At 41.5% G+C, this 19,624-nt stretch overlaps 1 protein-coding gene across 1 annotated transcript; it reads right to left on the bottom strand.

The window, feature by feature from the left end:
* Positions 1–3,475: 3,475 nt before the first annotated feature.
* Positions 3,476–16,902, bottom strand: rmnd5b (required for meiotic nuclear division 5 homolog B). The gene is made up of 10 exons (XM_080745871.1): positions 16,867–16,902; positions 14,011–14,190; positions 11,332–11,474; positions 9,205–9,342; positions 8,766–8,866; positions 8,010–8,176; positions 7,231–7,396; positions 6,422–6,524; positions 5,662–5,816; positions 3,476–4,920 (listed from the first exon to the last, which is right to left on the bottom strand). Exons 2-10 carry the CDS (start codon positions 14,147–14,149, stop codon positions 4,857–4,859), a joined length of 1,176 nt encoding a protein of 391 aa, XP_080601997.1. The 5' UTR covers positions 14,150–14,190; positions 16,867–16,902; the 3' UTR covers positions 3,476–4,856.
* Between the last annotated feature and the right edge of the window lie 2,722 nt (positions 16,903–19,624).

Here is a 19,624-nt window from a genome sequence, read left to right as displayed (position 1 = left end):
TTTTCCCTTTTATTTGAGAGATTAAGGTTTGTATCATACAATTACTAAAATAGATAATGGAACAATAGCTCCACCAAGTGGCATAAGAGGAATTTAACAATTCACAGCACTAAAAAAACCTTGGCTTTGGAGTATAAAGTTATTTTATTTTCAGATGCAAGTATATGAAACATGTTAGAGGATAAATATTTACAATTAAACTTGCATTAAACAAACAATAGCAGGAAAATGCAAACATTGAACGGAGGTTATCCAACAGAAGAACAGTACAGAAAGGCTAGCCGTCTATGTGATGAGAGATGAAGCAATGAGTGATTGTCAACCAAAGGAGAAGAAAAGAAAATAACGCCATAACTCAAGTGAACAAAAAAGAAATCACACAAAATGTGCGCTTTTCCTCAAACCAAATAAACAAAGTTTAGAAAGAAGGGAAAAAGAAAGACACTAAAGGTTCATCTTAAATTGTAGCTTAAAACCAGTGATGAGGGATGTTATTGCCGTCAGGATGAATCCTTGTATCTCCGTCCAGATTGTTTTGTTCGGTTTGGTCTTTCCACGTAAACGAATGCCCTACTTTGTCATACAACTGTGTCCCACAAAAGTAGCGAAAGTAATGTCGCAATATTTGAAAGAATTCTTAAAGTCTGTCTGCACGTTTTCTTTTTTTAAACGTAGAGGGTAGGCGCATGTATAGTGTATGGCAAATCGAGTGGCAAAGTGAGTTTAACGTCGTTTAATGCAATCAGATTAAATCAGAATCAGGACTTTTCTGTTTGGATGTATGGGTTGTCAAGGCCAGAAAGTAGTTTTTGCCACTCAGTAGGCGTTCCCGCTTAACTTCCGGTTATGATGATGATGATGTCACGCGCATACCCTCTATTGAAGCAATGGAAAAGAACTTATGGCTATAAATTATGAACTACAATGGATCAGGTCTATTGGCTCTCGCCCGCCCCCATTTCCTTAAACGGCCTAGAATTATTGAATGCCTTAACCAGTGAAAAATAGCAGATATACAAGCTCACAGCGCGCTGCGAGCTTGTAGATCTGCTATTTTTGAAAAAGCCGTGAAAATGTGTGCAAATCTTTGAATTTCAAAGCAAACGTTTGTAACTCAAAATTATGCTTCTGGGTGGTCCCTGGAACTAAATATTTTGAGATGGGGGTCCGTGGCCAAACACATATCATTTTGGGGGTCCTTCACATGAAAAGGTTTGAGAACCACTGAAATGGTAGTCTCAAGAACAGACTAACTGAGCTCCAGTTAAGTGAAAAGGACCTTTTCTTTGACGATGGCTATAGCCAGATTGCTGACATAGAAACACAGGTTTTTCAAAAAGTCTTAGAAGGATTCAAAAGACACTTATAGAAATCGGGTCAAAATTCCAATTTTCACGATTCTTCAAAAATAGCAGATCTACAAGCTCGCAGCGCGGCACTCGGTGCCGCGCTGTGAGCTTGTATATCTGCTATTTTTCAATCGTTAAAGCATAAAATAATGATACACAATAATGGGTACCCGTTCGAAAATGGGTTAAAAGTAACAGTTTTGGACATACAAGGTTTCCACCCGACAGCAACGTTATGTTGCGTTGTCTGTGTGTGTGTGTGTGTGTGTGTGTGTGTGTGTGTGTGTGTGTGTGTGTGTGTGTGTGTGTTGATGCTGGTACAGCGCTTGCAGAACAACTATAAGCCTCACTCCTGTGAGGTGACATCACCATTTGAAAGGGGCGTGTATGTGTGCGTGTGTGTACACACATTATATATCAACCATATCAAGCGCAAACCTCTTATCTCTGCGTTTACATTTTTTTAATTTAATGCCCTATTCAGCGTTTCTCAAACTTTCACATTCCAAGGTCTCCCCTTAACTCAGTGTACAAAATGGAACCAAATGAACAAGGTTCCATTCGTACACTGTCAGAGTTACAGACTTGTATGGGTCAATTTAGCACCTCCCTAACTAACACGACTTGTATGGGTCAATTTAGCACCTCCCTAACTAACACCTCCCTAAAGGAACCCATAGAGTCCCTGGAATCCACTTTGAGAAACACTGCCTTACTTGAACATACGGTGTCAAAAATAGCAGATCTACAAGCTCAAAACACGCCGCGTCGGCGCCAGGTTTTGAGCTTGAAGGTCTGCTATTTTCTAATTTTGTAGAAGTTTTGGACAAAACGAGGTTTCCACCCGACAAGAGACGATATAGATATATATACAGTATATTAGGGTTATTGATTCAGTGTGGAATATCCACACAAAATATAGTACTGTGTACACCCTGGCTTGGAGCCCCCGGCGTAATCTGAAACTTTTGATTTGGTTGAATAACACAAATTCCAAGAGGGCAAAAACAAGGCCAAATTAGTTAACCATTGGCAACTGTCGTAATAGTAAGCCGAATGTGAACATATCAGCCGGCCATTACTAAAAAATAAATGACACCACACATGCACTAAAGCAGACAAATAGTGTGCTCCGGTGCAAACGTGATGGCATGTTTTCTTTTTTAATAGCGCCAGAACGTCTCTTTAGTTTAGCGGGTTCCACTCCCTATTAAAACTGGTATTAAATCTGTATTAAAGTAGTCTATGTGTCACCATGTATACAATGAGCCCTGAGGAGAATGTATGGATTTCTCAATGTTTCTGAAATCAAAGCCAAACATTATGCAGCAGCAGTATAGCAGAGGCGTTTTCTAAATGTATATATATATTGAAAAATGAGAGCCCACAATGGTCAGAGGACCCCCCTCTCCTCCCCCCAACCCGTAACGAGTAAAGCTAAATCACAAGCCTACAGCCACCGCAAGATAGACCTTAGACGGCTATCGTCACATTTTTTTTAACTAACACATCTCCAAAAATCACACTCTGTGCAAAAAACCAAGGACACACGGGGTAGGACTTGCGTAGCTATTAGCGAGGCAAACGGTTAACCCATTTAGACCTGAACACATTATGACACAATATTTTATGCTTTAACTATTGAAAAATAGCAGATATACAAGCTCACAGCGCGGCACCGAGTGCCGCGCTGCGAGCTTGTAGATCTGCTATTTTTGAAAAAAAGCCGTGAAAATGTGTGCAAATCTTTGAATAGATGTATTTTCAAAGCGAACGTTTGTAACTCAAAATTTTGCTTCTGGGTGGTCCCTGGAACTAGATATTTTGAAATGGGGGTCCGTGGTCAAATAAATCTCATTTTGCGGGTCCTTCACATGAAAAGGTTTGAGCACCACTGACATAGTAGTCTCTCAAGAAAAGACTAACTGAGCTCCAGTTGAAGTGAAAAGGACCTTTTCTTTGACGATGGCTGGCCAGATCGCTGACATAGAAACAGTTTTTTTTTTCCAAAAACCTTAGAAGGATTCAAAAGACACTTATAGAATCGGGTCAAAATTCTAATTTTCACGATTTTTCAAAAATAGCAGATCTACAAGCTCGCAGCGCGGCACTCGGTGCCACGCTGTGAGCTTGTATATCTGCTATTTTTCAATATTTAAAGCATAAAATATTGCGTCATTATGTGTTCAGGCCTAAATGGAAACTGAGAAAGAATATAAGCCTGTCAGGAGAGTTTGTTAGTATTGAAGGTTATGCAGTATTGTCAGTTACGGGCAATTGTTTACATTAACTTACTATCTTACAAGTCGTCTCAGCTCTAGCAAATGAAGAATAGAAACAAAGCACATTTCACAGTAGTATATTTTTGTTGTCTTTTTTTCGTTTTTTTTCTCGTGTGTGGTATTCTGTTAAATACATTTTACGGAAACAAACAAGACACATGGCTTCCATGATGAGGAAACAAACTTGCTTGCTGGTGCTGTCGGTCCACGAGGCGAGCTGCGATTTTTTTTCTTCCGCCAACCGTCTCGTTGAGCGTCCGACCGATTTACACCAACCCCCCCAAAAACGCCAGCCAGCCCCTTGCGGCGCGGCCGCCCAAGTGACTTCAAACCTACACCAGGCCTTTTTGTTGTCACCAGGCGGACAAATGCTTCACATTTCACAATCAAAAAGTGTTCAATCCCAACTCAACAAGAAGCCCTAAGGGTTCCCCCTCCACCAGCAAACATTAACACCTTCAATACAATTTATATGTGAATATACTTTCTCAAGAGTCTTCTCTGGACTTTTCCTCTGTTTATAATAAAAGTTAAATACTATCCTGAAAAAATGCCTAACCCATACCATGTACCCATTCTAACACCCATTCATCATCATTCAGCCCATTCGGTCAGAAAACTAGAAAGGGTTTAAAAAAAAAAGAAAAGAAGAAAAAAAACAGGCGCGGTTGTTCTTAAGCCAACTCAAACTGTTGATAAAACCAAGAAAAAAAAACAAACATGATGCAGTACATATACTTTAAAAGTAAAAAGCCTTGAGAACCTTTGCCGGGCATTTGCAAAAAAAAAAAGAAAATTTTAAGTTTCAAAGAACAATCCTTTTTTTTTCTCTCTTCCGGAGGCACTCCTTTCTTTCATTAAAAGACAGACTCCTCGCTTCACTTCGCTCCAGGATTTGGAGCCGTGGTGGCCGTCCCGACTCGTCTCTGTACACCGGGAGCACACGGATGGAAGGGGGGTTGGTTGGGGGCTTGGTTTTGGGGGTCCAGGAGGAAAGGGAAAGGGGAAACGGCCTTGGGGGCAAAAGGCTCTCCAGAAGGGGGGGCGGGCGGGGCGGGTGCGGGGAGCCTGGATGTGCACAATAACAGGCCATGGTGGGCCAATAGGAGCCAAGAGCGGGACAGAGGGAGGGAGGGAGCAAAAACGGTCCTGGAGGCCTCCAGGGAAACTTCAGCCTTTTTTTCTTTCCTTGTTTTCTTTTTACACGCGAGGAGAGCAAACGCTATCAAAAGTAGATCTGCTTGGCATCTGACGGGTTCTGCTCCATGGGGCAATACGGGCATTTCAGCCTGAGGAGGAGAGAGACAAGAGGGGAAGGGAATGTGAGAACGTCACCCATTAATCTGCTAAAATCTTAAATATTCAAAGTTCAGGAAACAAACCTTTTAAAGCCGCACTATGTTGTTTCGGGTATCAGTGGCCACTTTGTTTGGACACAAATAACAATGGCAGCCATCGTCTTTGCCTTCATTACCCAAGAGTCTCTGCGTCTCAGTCGTGCACGTGGCGTGACGCTCTCTTTGACTCTTTTGTCTGTATGGGCGTGGCTTTGCAGCCTGTCTGCTCGTGCACCTGCGCAGCATGCGCTAATGCATTTTACACAGACTCGCGTGGGTCATGTTTATACATGATATGGACGGTAGGTTGTTTGTTTCCAGGGCAGAGATGGAATTTTTGTTTTGTAATTTTTTAATAATTATTAGATTTTTTTCTGAAAACTTAGGTCAGGCAGAATAGACCAGTCACAAAGCTCATGCCACGAGAGGCATGTCATCCCGAAAACAGAACCACGTTAACAGGAAATACTCAAGTCAAACTAATGAGCAACAAAGCCTGAGCTACGCAGAGTTGGCGCTGACCCGGGATCAAACCCAGAACCCTTGCTCTACCGACTAAGCAACCTGGACGCAATGCTCTGATCAGCCAAGTCCCTGGTTCGATTCCCAGAGACGGAAGGACCATTTACTGAAGGTCTCCACCATCACGGTTTATACAAAAAAAAGGCGACAAAAGTTGTGTTCTTCACTTACTTCCCAGCATTAGTGAGTTTGTTGAGGGCGTCTCTGGAGATGACGTGGCCACAGATGAGCTTCATAGGAGGATTACTCTCTGAGGTCTGCTGCCGCAGGATGGGGCAGGCGAACACCGAGTGATACCAGCACTTCTTCCCCAGGTCAATTTCAATCTACGTGTAAACACAAAGATAAGCGATGTCACAGACTACACAAGTGAATGGCTATTGTCGCTGTCATGTGGTCAATACGCAGAATTAGTAATTGCTGGACTATAAGCCGCACCTGAATATAAGCCGCACCAGCTAAATTTAGAAAAGAAAACAAATCTTTACATATATAAGCCGCACCTGACTATAAGCCACAGGCGTCCTTCTTACTTCCTGCTAGAGCGCCCCTGGTGGCCGTTAGCTGTAAAAATCTATATATAAATCCTTGTTAAAGACCATTGTAAAACTAACAAACTGGCCGTTAGTTGTAAAAATCGTTATATAAGCCGCACCTTTGTATAAGCCGCAGGGTTCAAAACATGGGAAAAAAGCCGCGGCTTATAGTCCGGCAATTACGGTAACTATCAAAGTGAATTGATCCAGGTGGTGGTAGGGGTGTGTGGTGAACTACAAAACGAGCGCACTTACCCCAATCTAACTGAGTTACCCAAACTAACTGTAACATATATATTTTCAATGGTTCCATTTCTACACTCTCAGAGGTATGGGGGTCCTTGAAATAAAATAAAATAAATTGAGAACCACCATTATGGATAGCATGAACTTACAGGCAGCTCGTCCTTGTGTGTCCACACGCCACTGCATTGTCTCTGTTCTATCACCTGCTTGATGTTCATCAGCACCGGTAAGGCCATACAGCCTGACGCGAAGCTGAGGAGAAACAACATACAGCAACACACACACACAATGCAACATTTGAACTTCACTTCATTTGACATCAACTAATGACTGGATTAACCCATTTAGAACGGGTACACATTATAGTGTATTATTATTTTATGCTTTAACTATTGAAAAATAGCAGATATACAAGCTCACAGCGCGGCACCGAGTGCCGCGCTGCGAGCTTGTAGATCTGCTATTTTTGAAAAAATCGTGAAAATTTGAATTTTGACCCGACTCTATTAGTGTCTTTTGAATCTTTCAAAGGTTGTTTTGAAAAACCTATGTTTCTATGTCAGCCATCATCAAAGAAAAGGTCCTTTTCGCTTAAATGGAGCTCAGTTAGTCTGTTCTTGAGAGACTACTATATCAGTGGTTCTCAAACCTTTTCATGTGAAGGACCCCCAAAATTACATTTATTTGGCCACGGACCCCCATCTCAAAATATTTAGTTCCAGGGACCCCCCAGAAGCAAAATTTGAGTTACAAACGTTCACTTTGAAAATACATGTATTCAAATATTTGCACACATTTTCACAACTTTTTCCAAAAATAGCAGATCGAGTGCATCGCTGCGAGCTTGTATATCTGCTATTTTTCAGTAGTTAAAGCATTCAATAATTCTAGGCCTAAATGCTATCTTAGGGGTTTTGCCATGTAGGCTAGTACTGTAGTGTGTTGATGTGCGTCTCACCTAACGCTGAGAGGCGACTCTACGGAGAGGCCCAGCAGAGCACAGGCGTCCCTGGTGAAGATGTTACAGATCTCAGCCCACTGGTTGGTCTCCAGCAGGCTGCGGTACGGAGAGTTGTCGATGCCGTGACGCAGATATACCAGACTGCCCATTAGGATCTGGATGTCTGGAGAGACAGATAGAGACAGAAAGACAGAGAAAGAGAGATGGACAGAGAGACAGAGAGAGAACACTCGCTTTAGTGCAGCGGTTCCCAACATTTTCTGGATCTGGGTGAAACGTTACGAAAGTGTTTGGGGCCAGATGTAGAATCAAATTTCATGAGGCACTCGGGTGTCACAGTGGCAAAGTAGCTGTCCACCAACGAGTCTAGGGGTTTGACTTTGAACCCATGAGGTGTCAGGCTGTCGGGAATAACCCACACTGATATTTGTGGATATAGGTTTTAAATTTCCGTTTCTCACTGCCGTTCGCTCGGCGGTGTCTCACTTGGCTCAAGGTCGCATGAGATGGCGCGCCTCCGTCGCATTTGTTTGAAAAGTAATGTCGGTGTCCATGTTTTCTTAGTCTTGCATTCAGCCAATTGTTACGCAGGGAGGGCGGCGCACGGCGCTTGCCCGAATGTTGCTTTCAGCATTATGCCAGTTCCCCTCCTTGTTTACACTCACCATGGTAACATGGCTTATTTTACAGTTTTTCAATAGAAAACGGCATCGTCTGACCAGCGCCTAAACGATTGTAACTAGTGGTGGTGAAGGAGAGCTTTAATCCATGCGTACCTCTCTGGTGCTGGGAGGCGAAGGGCTGGAAGTGTCTGGCATACTGCAGCGCCTCCAGCTGGTTGCCGATGCCTCCGTTCAGCAGGCTGATGAAGTAGAGCCGGTGCAGCTTGAACTCCAGAGTGCTGTTCAGGTCCAGGAGACGCTGGCGATTCGTCACCGCCCACCTATAGCAACAGCACAGGTTAGTCATGGTACCAAAGATGGTTCACCAACCTCCGCACCATGGGAGACCGGGCCTTCAGCTTTACGGCCCCAAATCTGTGGAACTCCCTCCCCGACCACTTGAGCACCACAGTCCACTGACGTTTTTAAAAAGGGACCAAAAACCTACCTTTTTAACAAAGCGTTTTCTTAATTTTACTGGGACTTGCCTTTCTTTTTTTTTTTTTGTTCTTGCCCTGTGTTGCTTAGTTTAAAAGTTGACCTTGAAACTTGTTTTAGTAGCCTATAACGAACTGATTGTCTGCCTTGCTGTTTTATGCCTTGCTTTTAACCTTGTAGCACTTTGAGATTCTTTGAATGTAAAGTGCGTTATAAATAAAATGAGTGATGGCAAACCTCGCGAACTTCCAACAACTGGCGCTAGATCCCGCAAGGGTGTGTTGCTGGTACACAGAAAAGTCGATAATAAATACATTTTCTCTTGATTTGCCGCTCTGAAAAAAGCTATTTTAGTACAAACATCTTGGGAATATTGTGTGGCTTGTGACGATCGGGTCCAATATTTAGTTGCAATGAAACGAGAACACCTACTCTAACGCTGGTCTGAGGTCCTGCATTCTCAGAGCCTCCAAGATCCGATTCAACTCCAAGAAAGGCTGCTTCATACTCATGTCTATGACCACTCCAGACTCCTGGAGAGAGAGACACATACACAAACACATACACACACCGCTTAATGATTTTATTGTGTTTCTGGGGATTGACATTTGGAATATATAATAAGAATGACTTGTCTGTTTGCCATTTAGGCTTTGTAAACATAAATTGCACAAGACCGATATGTCACAATAACTTAAATGTACAAACAAATGACTGACATTAATAATAATAATAAAGACATTTACATTTAAAAAAAAAAGGCTGGTCGCAGTCTGAAAAGGTTGAGAACCACTGCCCTCCACCCACATCCATTTGAACAAATGGCTATTCCAAACAGCAGCGTGCGACACAGTGTATCATGACTGCTCACCTGGCAGAGGTCCTCCGCTACGTTCAACATTCCTTGTCTGTACAGGTGCTCTACGATGGTCTCGCTCAGGTACTTCTGTCGTTCTGGGGAGTCCCACACCGTCTCCGCCACCACAGCACTGACCTCCGCGTCGAAATTCTGCAGGAAAATAAAATGTCAAAAGCTCAGCGGGAATCCTGAAAATGCAAACAGACAACATCTCTTGCTTTGCAAGACTTTGTTGGTTAGGGCTGGGCAATTAACTGAAAATACATCAAAACCGCTATTTAGCACCATTAACCTTACTTTATCTTGCTTGTGTAGATTAGTCGAATAATCAAGTATTATTTTCTTATGTGTCACCAAATTGACATGAAAACTTTCCAATAAATCTACAACGTGTCACACATTGTGAGCATGTGTAATTTATTTTCACCATTAACTTTTTTGTATATAATCTTTCATTAATCGTATAGATAATACAGCTCCTTAGTACACACAATACATGTAAATTAAAGTTGGCAATACGGTAGGTAATTTATGCTTGATGCCTCTTAAAATCACTGACATTGCAGACATTGGCCGTTGGTCTGCTTTTATTTTAAATCCCCCAAATCATGGCACAGTATTGTGTGAGTGTGAGTGTGAGTGTGAGTGTGAGTGTGAATGTGAATGTGTGTGTTATGTCACAATGCTCATATCAGATTCACGGTAGACTGCCATTTTCTCCCTGGCTTTCCAGCTGTCACAAAACTATTATCCTCATTTCCTCCTACTGTTGAAGTGTTCTATTTTTAGGAGAGCCATTTCACTGGAAGGGGTGGAGGCAGCATGGCATTAACTTTAATAAAAAATAACTGGAACTGATCGGTCCAGCAGTTTGAGAGAATAGCTCGGAGACAGAGACGGACACAAAAAATATATAAAAAAATATATAAGGAGAAGGAAAAAATCACACTCGTGTGAACTGAGCGGTGGTGTGTGTGTGTGTGTGTGTGTGTGTGTGTGTGTGTGTGTGTGTGTGTGTGTGTGTGTGTGTGTGTGTGTGTGTGTGTGTGTGTGTGTGTGTGTGCCCCCTGTGTGTGTGTGTGTGTGTGTGTGTGTGTGTGTGTGTGTGTGTGTGCCCCCTGTGTGTTTGTGTGTGAGTGTGCCTGGCCTATGCCTGGCCTATCCTGAACAACAGCGCCCCTCCCTTAACATGTGTGGTCAGAAAAGGTTACTGCAGGCTACATACCCGGAGACAGACAGACAGACAAACAGACAAACAGACAGACAGACCCACACACACGGCCACGTATAGGAGCGTTGTGACCACCGCTCAAAAAGAGCCTGTACATGCCATTTTTGAAAAAGAAAAATAATTATAATAAAAAATAAATATCAAAACTTCTTCTCTTCTGGGGGTCCCTGGCACAAAAACAATTCAGATGGGTGGTCCGCAGCCATATATATATATATACCTGTATATCGATCTGGGGGTCCTTGACACGAAAACATTTAAATATTACTGATTTAGAAGGCATTTGTAGAATGGGCCTCAGGTCTTAATGCTGAATTGTGTTTTGGGATGACTTGACACGATGGTTGGAAAAGATAGGAAAATCAGGTCCAGTGACATGTGTAGCCACTGCCAAACAGTCAACACACATTTCTGCAGATAACATCCATTTATATGACAGCAGACCAGAGCAATGGGACAGCGGACCAGAGCTTTTATATCTGCTATTTTTAAGAAATTGTGAAAAGTCTTTAGTTTGAATATTTTGACCCGATTCTATAAGTGTCAGTCTTCTATGTCAGTGGTGCTCAAACATTTTCATGTCAAGGACCCCCAAAATGATACATATTTGGACAACGGACCCCCATCTCAAAATATTTAGTTCCAGGGACCCCCCAGCCCAAAAGCAAAACTTTTTGTTACAAATGTCCGCTTTAAAAATACATATATTCAAAGATTTACAAATTTTCACAACTTTTCAAAAATAGCAGATCTACAAGCTTGCAGCGCAGCACTCGGTGCCACGCTGTGAGCTTGTATATCTGCTATTTTTCAATAGCTAAAGTATAAAATAATTCCAGGTGTTAATATACATGTGTTTAAATACATGACAGCCTGTGTAAATGTACTGCTGTGAGTTGTGTGCTTACCCTGTCAATGGCTTTGCCCACTTTGGACACACTGCCGTGGATGTCCTTATGTCGCGAGGCCAGCATCTGTACCGTTTCCTTGATATTCTTACAACACTGGGCCATTGTTTGAGACAAGACTGATAAATCTGCATCCTGGACCCCTGCAGGAGAGAAACAAGACAAGGTTATGATATGATATACTTTGTCAGTTCACACTGACATTTGTAGCCATGTATGCGAAAACATATATACTAACGTTTGACACAAATGAACAAAAACATACATACATAAATACAGTACATAAGGATAATACAGACAGACAAGAGCAATGTCCACCGCCTAGCCTACCCCTGGCCAAACTCCTGATTAAGCCTTAGAGCTGATGGACAAAGGACCTTTTTAGTCTGACCTTATTGTATGCAGGAACCCTATCTCCTTCCTGAAGGCAGCAACCTATATTCTCTATGCAACACATGGCTGTTAGAGGTAATATTTCTTGCCAACCTTAGAATGCTGTTACCATACTTAGATGTATACTGTATAGTCTCTGAAGTGGTTGTCTAACTATCTTTGAACAATGTTCCACTGTGCACGTCAAAACAGGAAGAAAACAAAACTATGGCTCATCAAAGCAGCACCTCGGGCAAAACTGTGTTTTGAATTATGGCAACTCCTGAAAGTCATTGCCATTATTTTTGTCTGGATTGTTCAAACCTGTTACGAGTTTGTTTATGAATCTTAGGCTATGGCTGAAAACAATCACCATTCAGAGCACTTTTACAGACACATACATAAAACATGTTTACAGCGTACAAAATACTAAGATCACATTTCTGACTGTTTGATAGCGATAACATTTTCCCACCATGATTTGTAAAACATATCTGATCACTACTACCATGAAAATGGTGCACTGAAGTCTACCATATAATACTCATGTGACTCCAGCCAGTACTCATTAATAACACATTTAATTCCTGGTATGACTTAAAATCTTTTCTTATGGTTAGCTACAAATTAGGGATGGGACGATATGAAAATTTCATGTCACGATTATAATGAACAAAGAAAGTGCGATTCACAATATTATCTCGATAATCAAAATATCCCCAACATCCATTATCCCGGGGTGGAAGATTTGCCAAAAAATAGCAGATCTGTTGCGACTTGTATTTTTTGGCAAAGAGAATGAAAAAAATCAAACCTTGGTTCGAAGTGGAGCGGTGAATCTGTGTGTGTGTGTGTGTGTGTGTGTGTGTGTGTGTGTGTTTGTGCCTGCACAACAGCGCCCCTCCTTTAACTTGTGTGGCCACTCAAGGTATTGCCAGGCTACAGACATACCCAGCCAGCCAGCCAGCCAGCCAGCCAGCCACATAGCCAGCCAGCCACAGACATACCTGTCTATTGGGAGCGCTTTCACCGCTCCAAAAAAAAGACTATCATATAAGTAGGTTATTTCCAGGTCTGCTTTACCAATTATAGAGGGTTTAAGTGGTACCTGATATGCAGCTCTGCAAATAAAAGGTGAATTTAACCCAGTGCATGACGAAGGATAATTTCACGATCAATTTAAATCGGAATGATTATTGTGAGTGTTTTTTTTATCATGATAAATGATAACGATTATCGTCACATCCCTACTACAAATACTCATCTCCTCTCACCATATGTTATTGTGTGTCTCTAGTCTAGATGCTGACTAATGGTACATTTAAAATTATAGTCATTAGTGTTAGAATAGAGCCCAGTAATCTGTGTGATTTACAAGGCCATCGTCACCGGTCTTACAGAATCCTCTCCTTCCTTATTTACATTTGTCTTTTGTTAATTTATTCCCTACTTTTAGCCATGCTCTCAGCTTGTAGATCTGCTATATTTGAAGAAGGAAGGAAATTAAATTCAGAAAGTGGTTCATTGTATGATATCTGTGGGTTTCATAAATATTTGAATCTCACATTTTTTATTCCACAAACCCATTTTTCACCAGTGCCAATTGCCTAAGCGGTTTTATAAATATTTAGCCAATGAAAAATATCAACAAGAGCTTGTGACTAAATAATAACTATAGTAGATCCATTTCCGGAAAAAGTAACCGTTTTGGAGATACACACAGTCACAGTTTACATCCCACGGCGACGCTATGCAACAGTGGCAGGGCTTGGCAAAATCTCGATATTCCGACGGCCTGAAAGTCCGACGGCACGGAGATCCGAATCCGATGTCCCAGAGAGAGAGAGAGAGGTCCCCCCCCCCCCCCCCCCCCTTCATGCGCAGAGGTTGGCATGATTAAAATAATTGATTAATTAGCCTAATTAACCCCTGTGTGTGTGTGTGTCTCCGCTCTCATAGGCTGCTAAATTGAACAGCCTTTCGGAATTTAAGTCTCTCGGACTTTAAGGCCATCGGAAAATCACCACGTGCCCGCAGGGCTTCACATTAACATTTTGAGGCACTTGTCCCATTCGCTTGTCTGGGCACAAAAGTCACTTGTCCGGATAAAAATGAGACATTTCACAGTCATTTCTTTCTTAAATGCAGGCATAGTATGGGCAGTCCATATAGTCTGCACACAGAAAAGGTGAAACCAAGAGCCACATTTAAACTTGTCCGTAAGGATTTATTACTTGTCCTGGACAACAGGACAAGCCTTAATGTCAAGCCCTGTGTGGGGTAATAATAATGGCGTTTCTCTCTTACCAAAGGCGACTAGCTGGCCCCTCAGCTCGCAGACGTTCCGCAGCAGCTCGTCTAGCCTCTCCTCGGACTGGTGGCCGTACATGACAAAACGGTGGAGGACCTTCTCCAGTTCCCGCTCCACACACGCACACTGCTCCATGGCTGCAGACACTGGGACACTCGCACACACACACCAACCACCTGGGGAGTCATGGGACCATATGAAAATGTTTCATGTCATGATTATTGAGAACAATTTTTGATATTATCGCGATTATCAAAGTATCTCCAACATCCATTGTTCTGAGGCAGAACGTCTGCAAAGAAAATAGCAGATCTACAAGCTCACGACGTGTCGTGTAGCCGATCTACAATATGAGCTTGTAGATCGGCTATTTTTGGGCAATGGGGCATTCCCTAGGTGGTTGTGGTGTGTGTGTGCGAGCAAATAGATTTGGTAGAGAGTGGGGGGGAAAAAAGACTGTATATATTTACAGGTCCGTTTTACCAATTATAGAGTTTAAATGGTACCAGATATGCAGCTCGGCAAATAAAGGTGAATTGATCCCAGTGCATGACGGATAAATTTTAATCTTTACGATAAACAATAATAACGATTATCGTCCAATCCTTACAACCACCTGGGTCCAAAACATCATGCATGAGACAGATTATTGTAAATATTAATGTTCATATCAAAGGGCAAAATAGCTAATATGTAATCATATCAATCCTGTTATTGGTCAAGTGAAAATCAGTCATAGTACTTTCTGATGCAGGGTCATTTTAGGTAGGCCGGCGGGGAGAGAGAGAGAAAGAACTCCCAAGATGTTTATGATTCATGCTCAGGTAGGGCTGCAGTCGCTCAGCAGGAGGTAGAGCGGCGTTCTGGGAACCGGAAGGCCCCCAGTTCGATCCCCAGCCCCCCCTGGCTTTCTGTCACAGTGTGCAAGGCACTGACTAGACTGCGATCAAGTCTCTTTGAATGATTGAGTGTTTGAAGGATACGGTGCGTGCATGTTTGCGCAAATTACCCGATACGGGCAGTAATTTAACGTGAGGTCAACGTGTGACTGAACCACTAACTGCTCCATGAGGTGCCAAGGTGGCTTGAGATGAGTTGTACTGAACATAAGTCATACAGCAATGTTTTGCACTCATGTGGTAGTAAAAAAGTTTGAGGTCTCAGGTCTCTTAATGAAAAGGCGACTGAAAATCACATGGAAGTTTGCCTTTGATTTTACTGCAGAATCACCAATGAAATTAGATTCTCAGATTAAAAACAAATAGTAGAATATACAATATAAGCAGTGCTGTCCTGTGTTCTACCTGTAACGCACTTATACGGCGTCTGCTGTCGTAAATAAAAATATGAATAGCGTCTGCCCTCGTGAACCTTTCAAAGTAGCGTATTTGATAGGCATTATGCACTGGCGTATGCCCTGGCCACATGAATAGCAGCGGATCATAGATTATAGTATGCCCTCAAAAAATGTCTAGAACACACCACTGAATATAAGACACCACAAGTCCACAACAGGGAGACAGACAACATAACTACAGCCTCCAATACCTCTCTGCCAGTTCAAAAAGAAAATAAACATGTTTGCAAATTTGATTGGATAAGCAATAGGGTTGTCACGATTCTCCAACTCGATCTGGTTCATTCACTCTGTCAAAAAAGAAGACCCATTTTAATCCTGGGGGCTTTTTGCAGATGAAGGACAGTCACACTCAAGTTGTTAAAGTACTGCCATATAGTGGCTCTTCTCTTAACTGCACTGTGTGTGCACTCTTCACTCCAAACAGAAGCCATTCAAGGTCTTTGATAGCAATCTGACTTGTGATGTTAAGGTCACGGAGTTGATTTGATTGTCTTATCATTTTGATCGGTCAATTTCAATAGACTTTGGTGGTGACAACAAACGCGAATTATAAACAAGTGGCTCACTGCATTGCTCCTCCAATGTCGCCAACCAATTGTTTACATTTTACAATTATCTGGAAAAACCTGGCAACCTGGATTTTTAACAAGAACAAACAGCTGTCTTCTCAACCAATCGACCATTTGCTGCTGTCTGTGTGTGTGTTGTAACAATGAATGATCAAACTACATAAGTCATGGAAGTTATTATTCTCTATCTGACCATGAGAGGAGAAACATAACAACAGCACAGCAAAATCTCTGACTTGATCAAAAAGTTTGCTTGATCGATTTGTGGTGATGAGGTTCTAGGGGCGGGCCTATTATAATCATTATTACATATAGAATCATGATTGTTTGTATTATTTAACTAGCAAATTTCATTTCATAACATCACTGTCACCTCTTCAATATCGTCAAGTTAAACCATACGTTATTGGATCAATAAAAATAACATTATTTGGTGTTTAAAGGGACAATGTAACGCCACCATCATCAGCCCTTCAATCAATGGTCATCACTGTCTGTCTGTAAACATGGAATATTTGCTACAACAGGCTAACGTTGTGTAACATCATAACATTAGCTGGCTTTTAGATCTGCTAACGCGTCTATTTGAATTAAAACAACGCCCCCTCTCTTAAAATAAAAAATAAAATCAAAAGCTACGATTTCGCATACGTAAACAAACGTTAAGAACGAGTCGCTTATGGGTTGTTGACCACACAAAGCTAGCTTTATCGCCAGGCTAAGCTAACAGGCTAAAACAGTTTCATGGTAACGTTACCCACACAGCTTGCTGAATGACAGGGCCGAAAACGACCACCAAGGCAACAAGTGACAACCGTTCGGTCGTCTTCGCTCCGTGTATCGTATTTTCGGAACATATATTCGGTGGTCCGGCCGTCGGCTCGACGCCAGAAAAGGGGGTTTTAAACGAGCACAACACTTACCTGTTTGTTTTGCTCTGCTAGCCACTTAGCAAGCTGTTAGCGGTTAGCCACTTAATGCCTGCTGTGACGGCGACTCACCGCCAGGCGGAACTTCCGCTGTCGCATTCTGCTCTGCTGCTGCTGCTGCCCGTGAGAGAGGATTTCAAAATAAGAGTGTTTGTATTTTAGCATTATAATATTTAATTTAATCAGTGTGGTGGTGTAAAGTAGGCCTAACTATGAGTACATATACTTAAGTACAATTTTGAGGTATTCTTACTTTTTTATTTTTAAGTATTTCCAATTTTCAGTACTTTTACTTCTACCCCATTACATCTCAGAGTCAAATATGGTAGGCTACTTACTTTTACTCCATTACAATTATTTGAAAACTCGAGTTACTAGTTACTTTTTAGATTTTCCTTATTATATTATTACAAAATACCCGCTTCAGCCCTATATTCATTTTGGCCATTTGAAAGTAGCCGATCTACAAGCTTGTCGTCGCAAAGCGACGCAGTGTGAGTTTGTAGATCTGATCTATTTTCAAATATTTGTATACATTTGAAAATGTACTAATTCTGCATAATGAGAACTTTCTACCACTGATTTAACACAACAAAGTTCAGCGCCTTTAAATCTCACAAAGCACTGGATTTGTAATTGACTCTCATGGTTGCCATTATTTCTTTCTAAAACTGTTTAGGTTTACAATAAAATCAAATTAACATTGCTCAATAAGACTGATGTGAAAAATACCCATATTGGGTTCTCAAAGTGGGGTCTGGGGACCCCCAGGGATCCTTACGGGGGTCCTCAGAAATATGTGTTAGTATAGCATCAAAATCAGTTCAACCCTATTGTACATTTGTAAATCTAAAAGCCCACAACACGTTTTGAAAAAAACTTTTACATCTTATATTATTTGACAATTTGGCCAATGTTTGACCAGTTTTTAAAGTAGTTTGTTGATGACATTTTTTTTAGTTTTTTGTTTTTTTCTTTCTTTTTTTTTCTCTTTTTTTTAGGTATTCAAAAGGTCAGATGACCGTGAAGTGACAATTTAGGGACTTTTCACTGAGAATTGTCACTTCACTCTCATCTGGGGACCCCCTTAAAAATCATCTGGGGACCCCCCTGGGGCTCCCGACCCACAGGTGACTCTCCAGCAGAAGCACTGGTGTAGGTAGGTGACCCATGCACTCTCTGATCTCCTGTGACTGCATGGCCCCTTTCCAAGAGGACTCCCAATGTAATACAACCCCAGAGCCCATCATGTTCATGTAGACTATAGGCCTGTAGTTCTCAAATCTTTTCGTGTCAAGGACCCCCAAATGTACATATATTTGGCCTGTGGACCCTCATCTGAAAAGGTTTTGCCCCAGGGACCCCCAGAAGAGAAGATCTATCTATCATCATCATTCATCAAGTCATGCAGGCGGCGATAGCCAAGTGGTGAAGATGCATACTGTACCACATCATAGGCAGTGATGCCTGCACGGCAGCAGGTTGCCGGTTTAAATCCCGGGCAGCTGGAGTGTCATATTAATGCAAAAACAGGCAGAAAGTGGAGTATTCATAACATTAAATTACACAGGGGAAACAGCATAATACATAAATACAAGAACAGAGGCATAAAACAGGTACAAACAAAAACTGGTGCTATTAAAAACAAGTTTTACTTGGCTCACGTAGTATTGCACTAAGAAAATAGCAGCGTTTTAGAGGTTCTCTTCACACATTTTTACCTATATCAATAAAGACGAGAAAAGATGGAATTCAGAAGTGACAGCATAAGTAGTATATAGGTTCAAACAATTTATAATATTAATTTGTCTGCAAGCATGCAGAATCAGTTGTTAATAGTGAGACATACCTAATGAAGATCCCTTAATAGCCCAGGAGAAATGCAGGGCGGAGGAGTCAGGTTAAGGGTCTCTTTATTCAATCTTTTAACGAGGTCTAGTCTGGGCTCTTGCCCAAAACCTCTAGCAAAGTGTCGAACGTATCCCTCAAGGGTTGGCATCATTCTTGTCATGCAGTACATGACACAACATAGCTTCTTTTCAGACATTTACTTACTTATTTATATATATTTTTTGCATTGTTTTTACATTGTTGTATAATTATTACAAAGCGAGAACAATAAGAATTAAGTTATTTAACACATCGTCAACACATCGTTTGAATTGTCATCTAACAATAACCAGCAGCTACCCTTTATGATTGACAATAACCACACACACATGAAGATTATCCCAAATGTGCCTTAAAGATTCTCTGCATAAAATTAAAATATGTACGATCACATCCCCCAAAAGGGTAATTAGGTCGGTTCAGGAAATTACTGGTCCGAAATGTTTATTTTTATTATTTTATTTTTATTTTTATTACTGTTTGTCATATAGGCCTATACCAATGGCTCTAGACTACCCTTTCATGAGACGGGAAATCATGTTCTCCTTGCATGACTCAAAATGTACAGTAGCCTGTCTGTGGCAGAAAGGATCCAGAATATTCAAATCTCTAACACGTATTATTGACAGGACTTTATACTTTGTTTTTACATATCTGTCAGAAAGATAAAACTCAAAAAGCTTGACAGCTTATTTCCATTGTGGTCCTTTAAGCACATGATGAACCTGTTGCTATTCTGGGGCAAACATTCAGTGGAAAATAGCAGATCTACAAGCTTGAGCTTGTAGATCAGGTATTTTCAACAAAGAGATTATAGGTGTAAAAGAGGTGAAAAAATGGAGAGGACCTAATATAAAGCCCT

The sequence above is a fragment of the Nannobrachium achirus genome (genome assembly GCF_963921795.1).
Source record: "Nannobrachium achirus genome assembly, chromosome: 17".
NCBI classification, from domain to species: domain Eukaryota; kingdom Metazoa; phylum Chordata; class Actinopteri; order Myctophiformes; family Myctophidae; genus Nannobrachium; species Nannobrachium achirus.
Note: the sequence above shows the minus strand (reverse complement) of the source record. Positions and strands in the feature narration are given on the sequence as shown.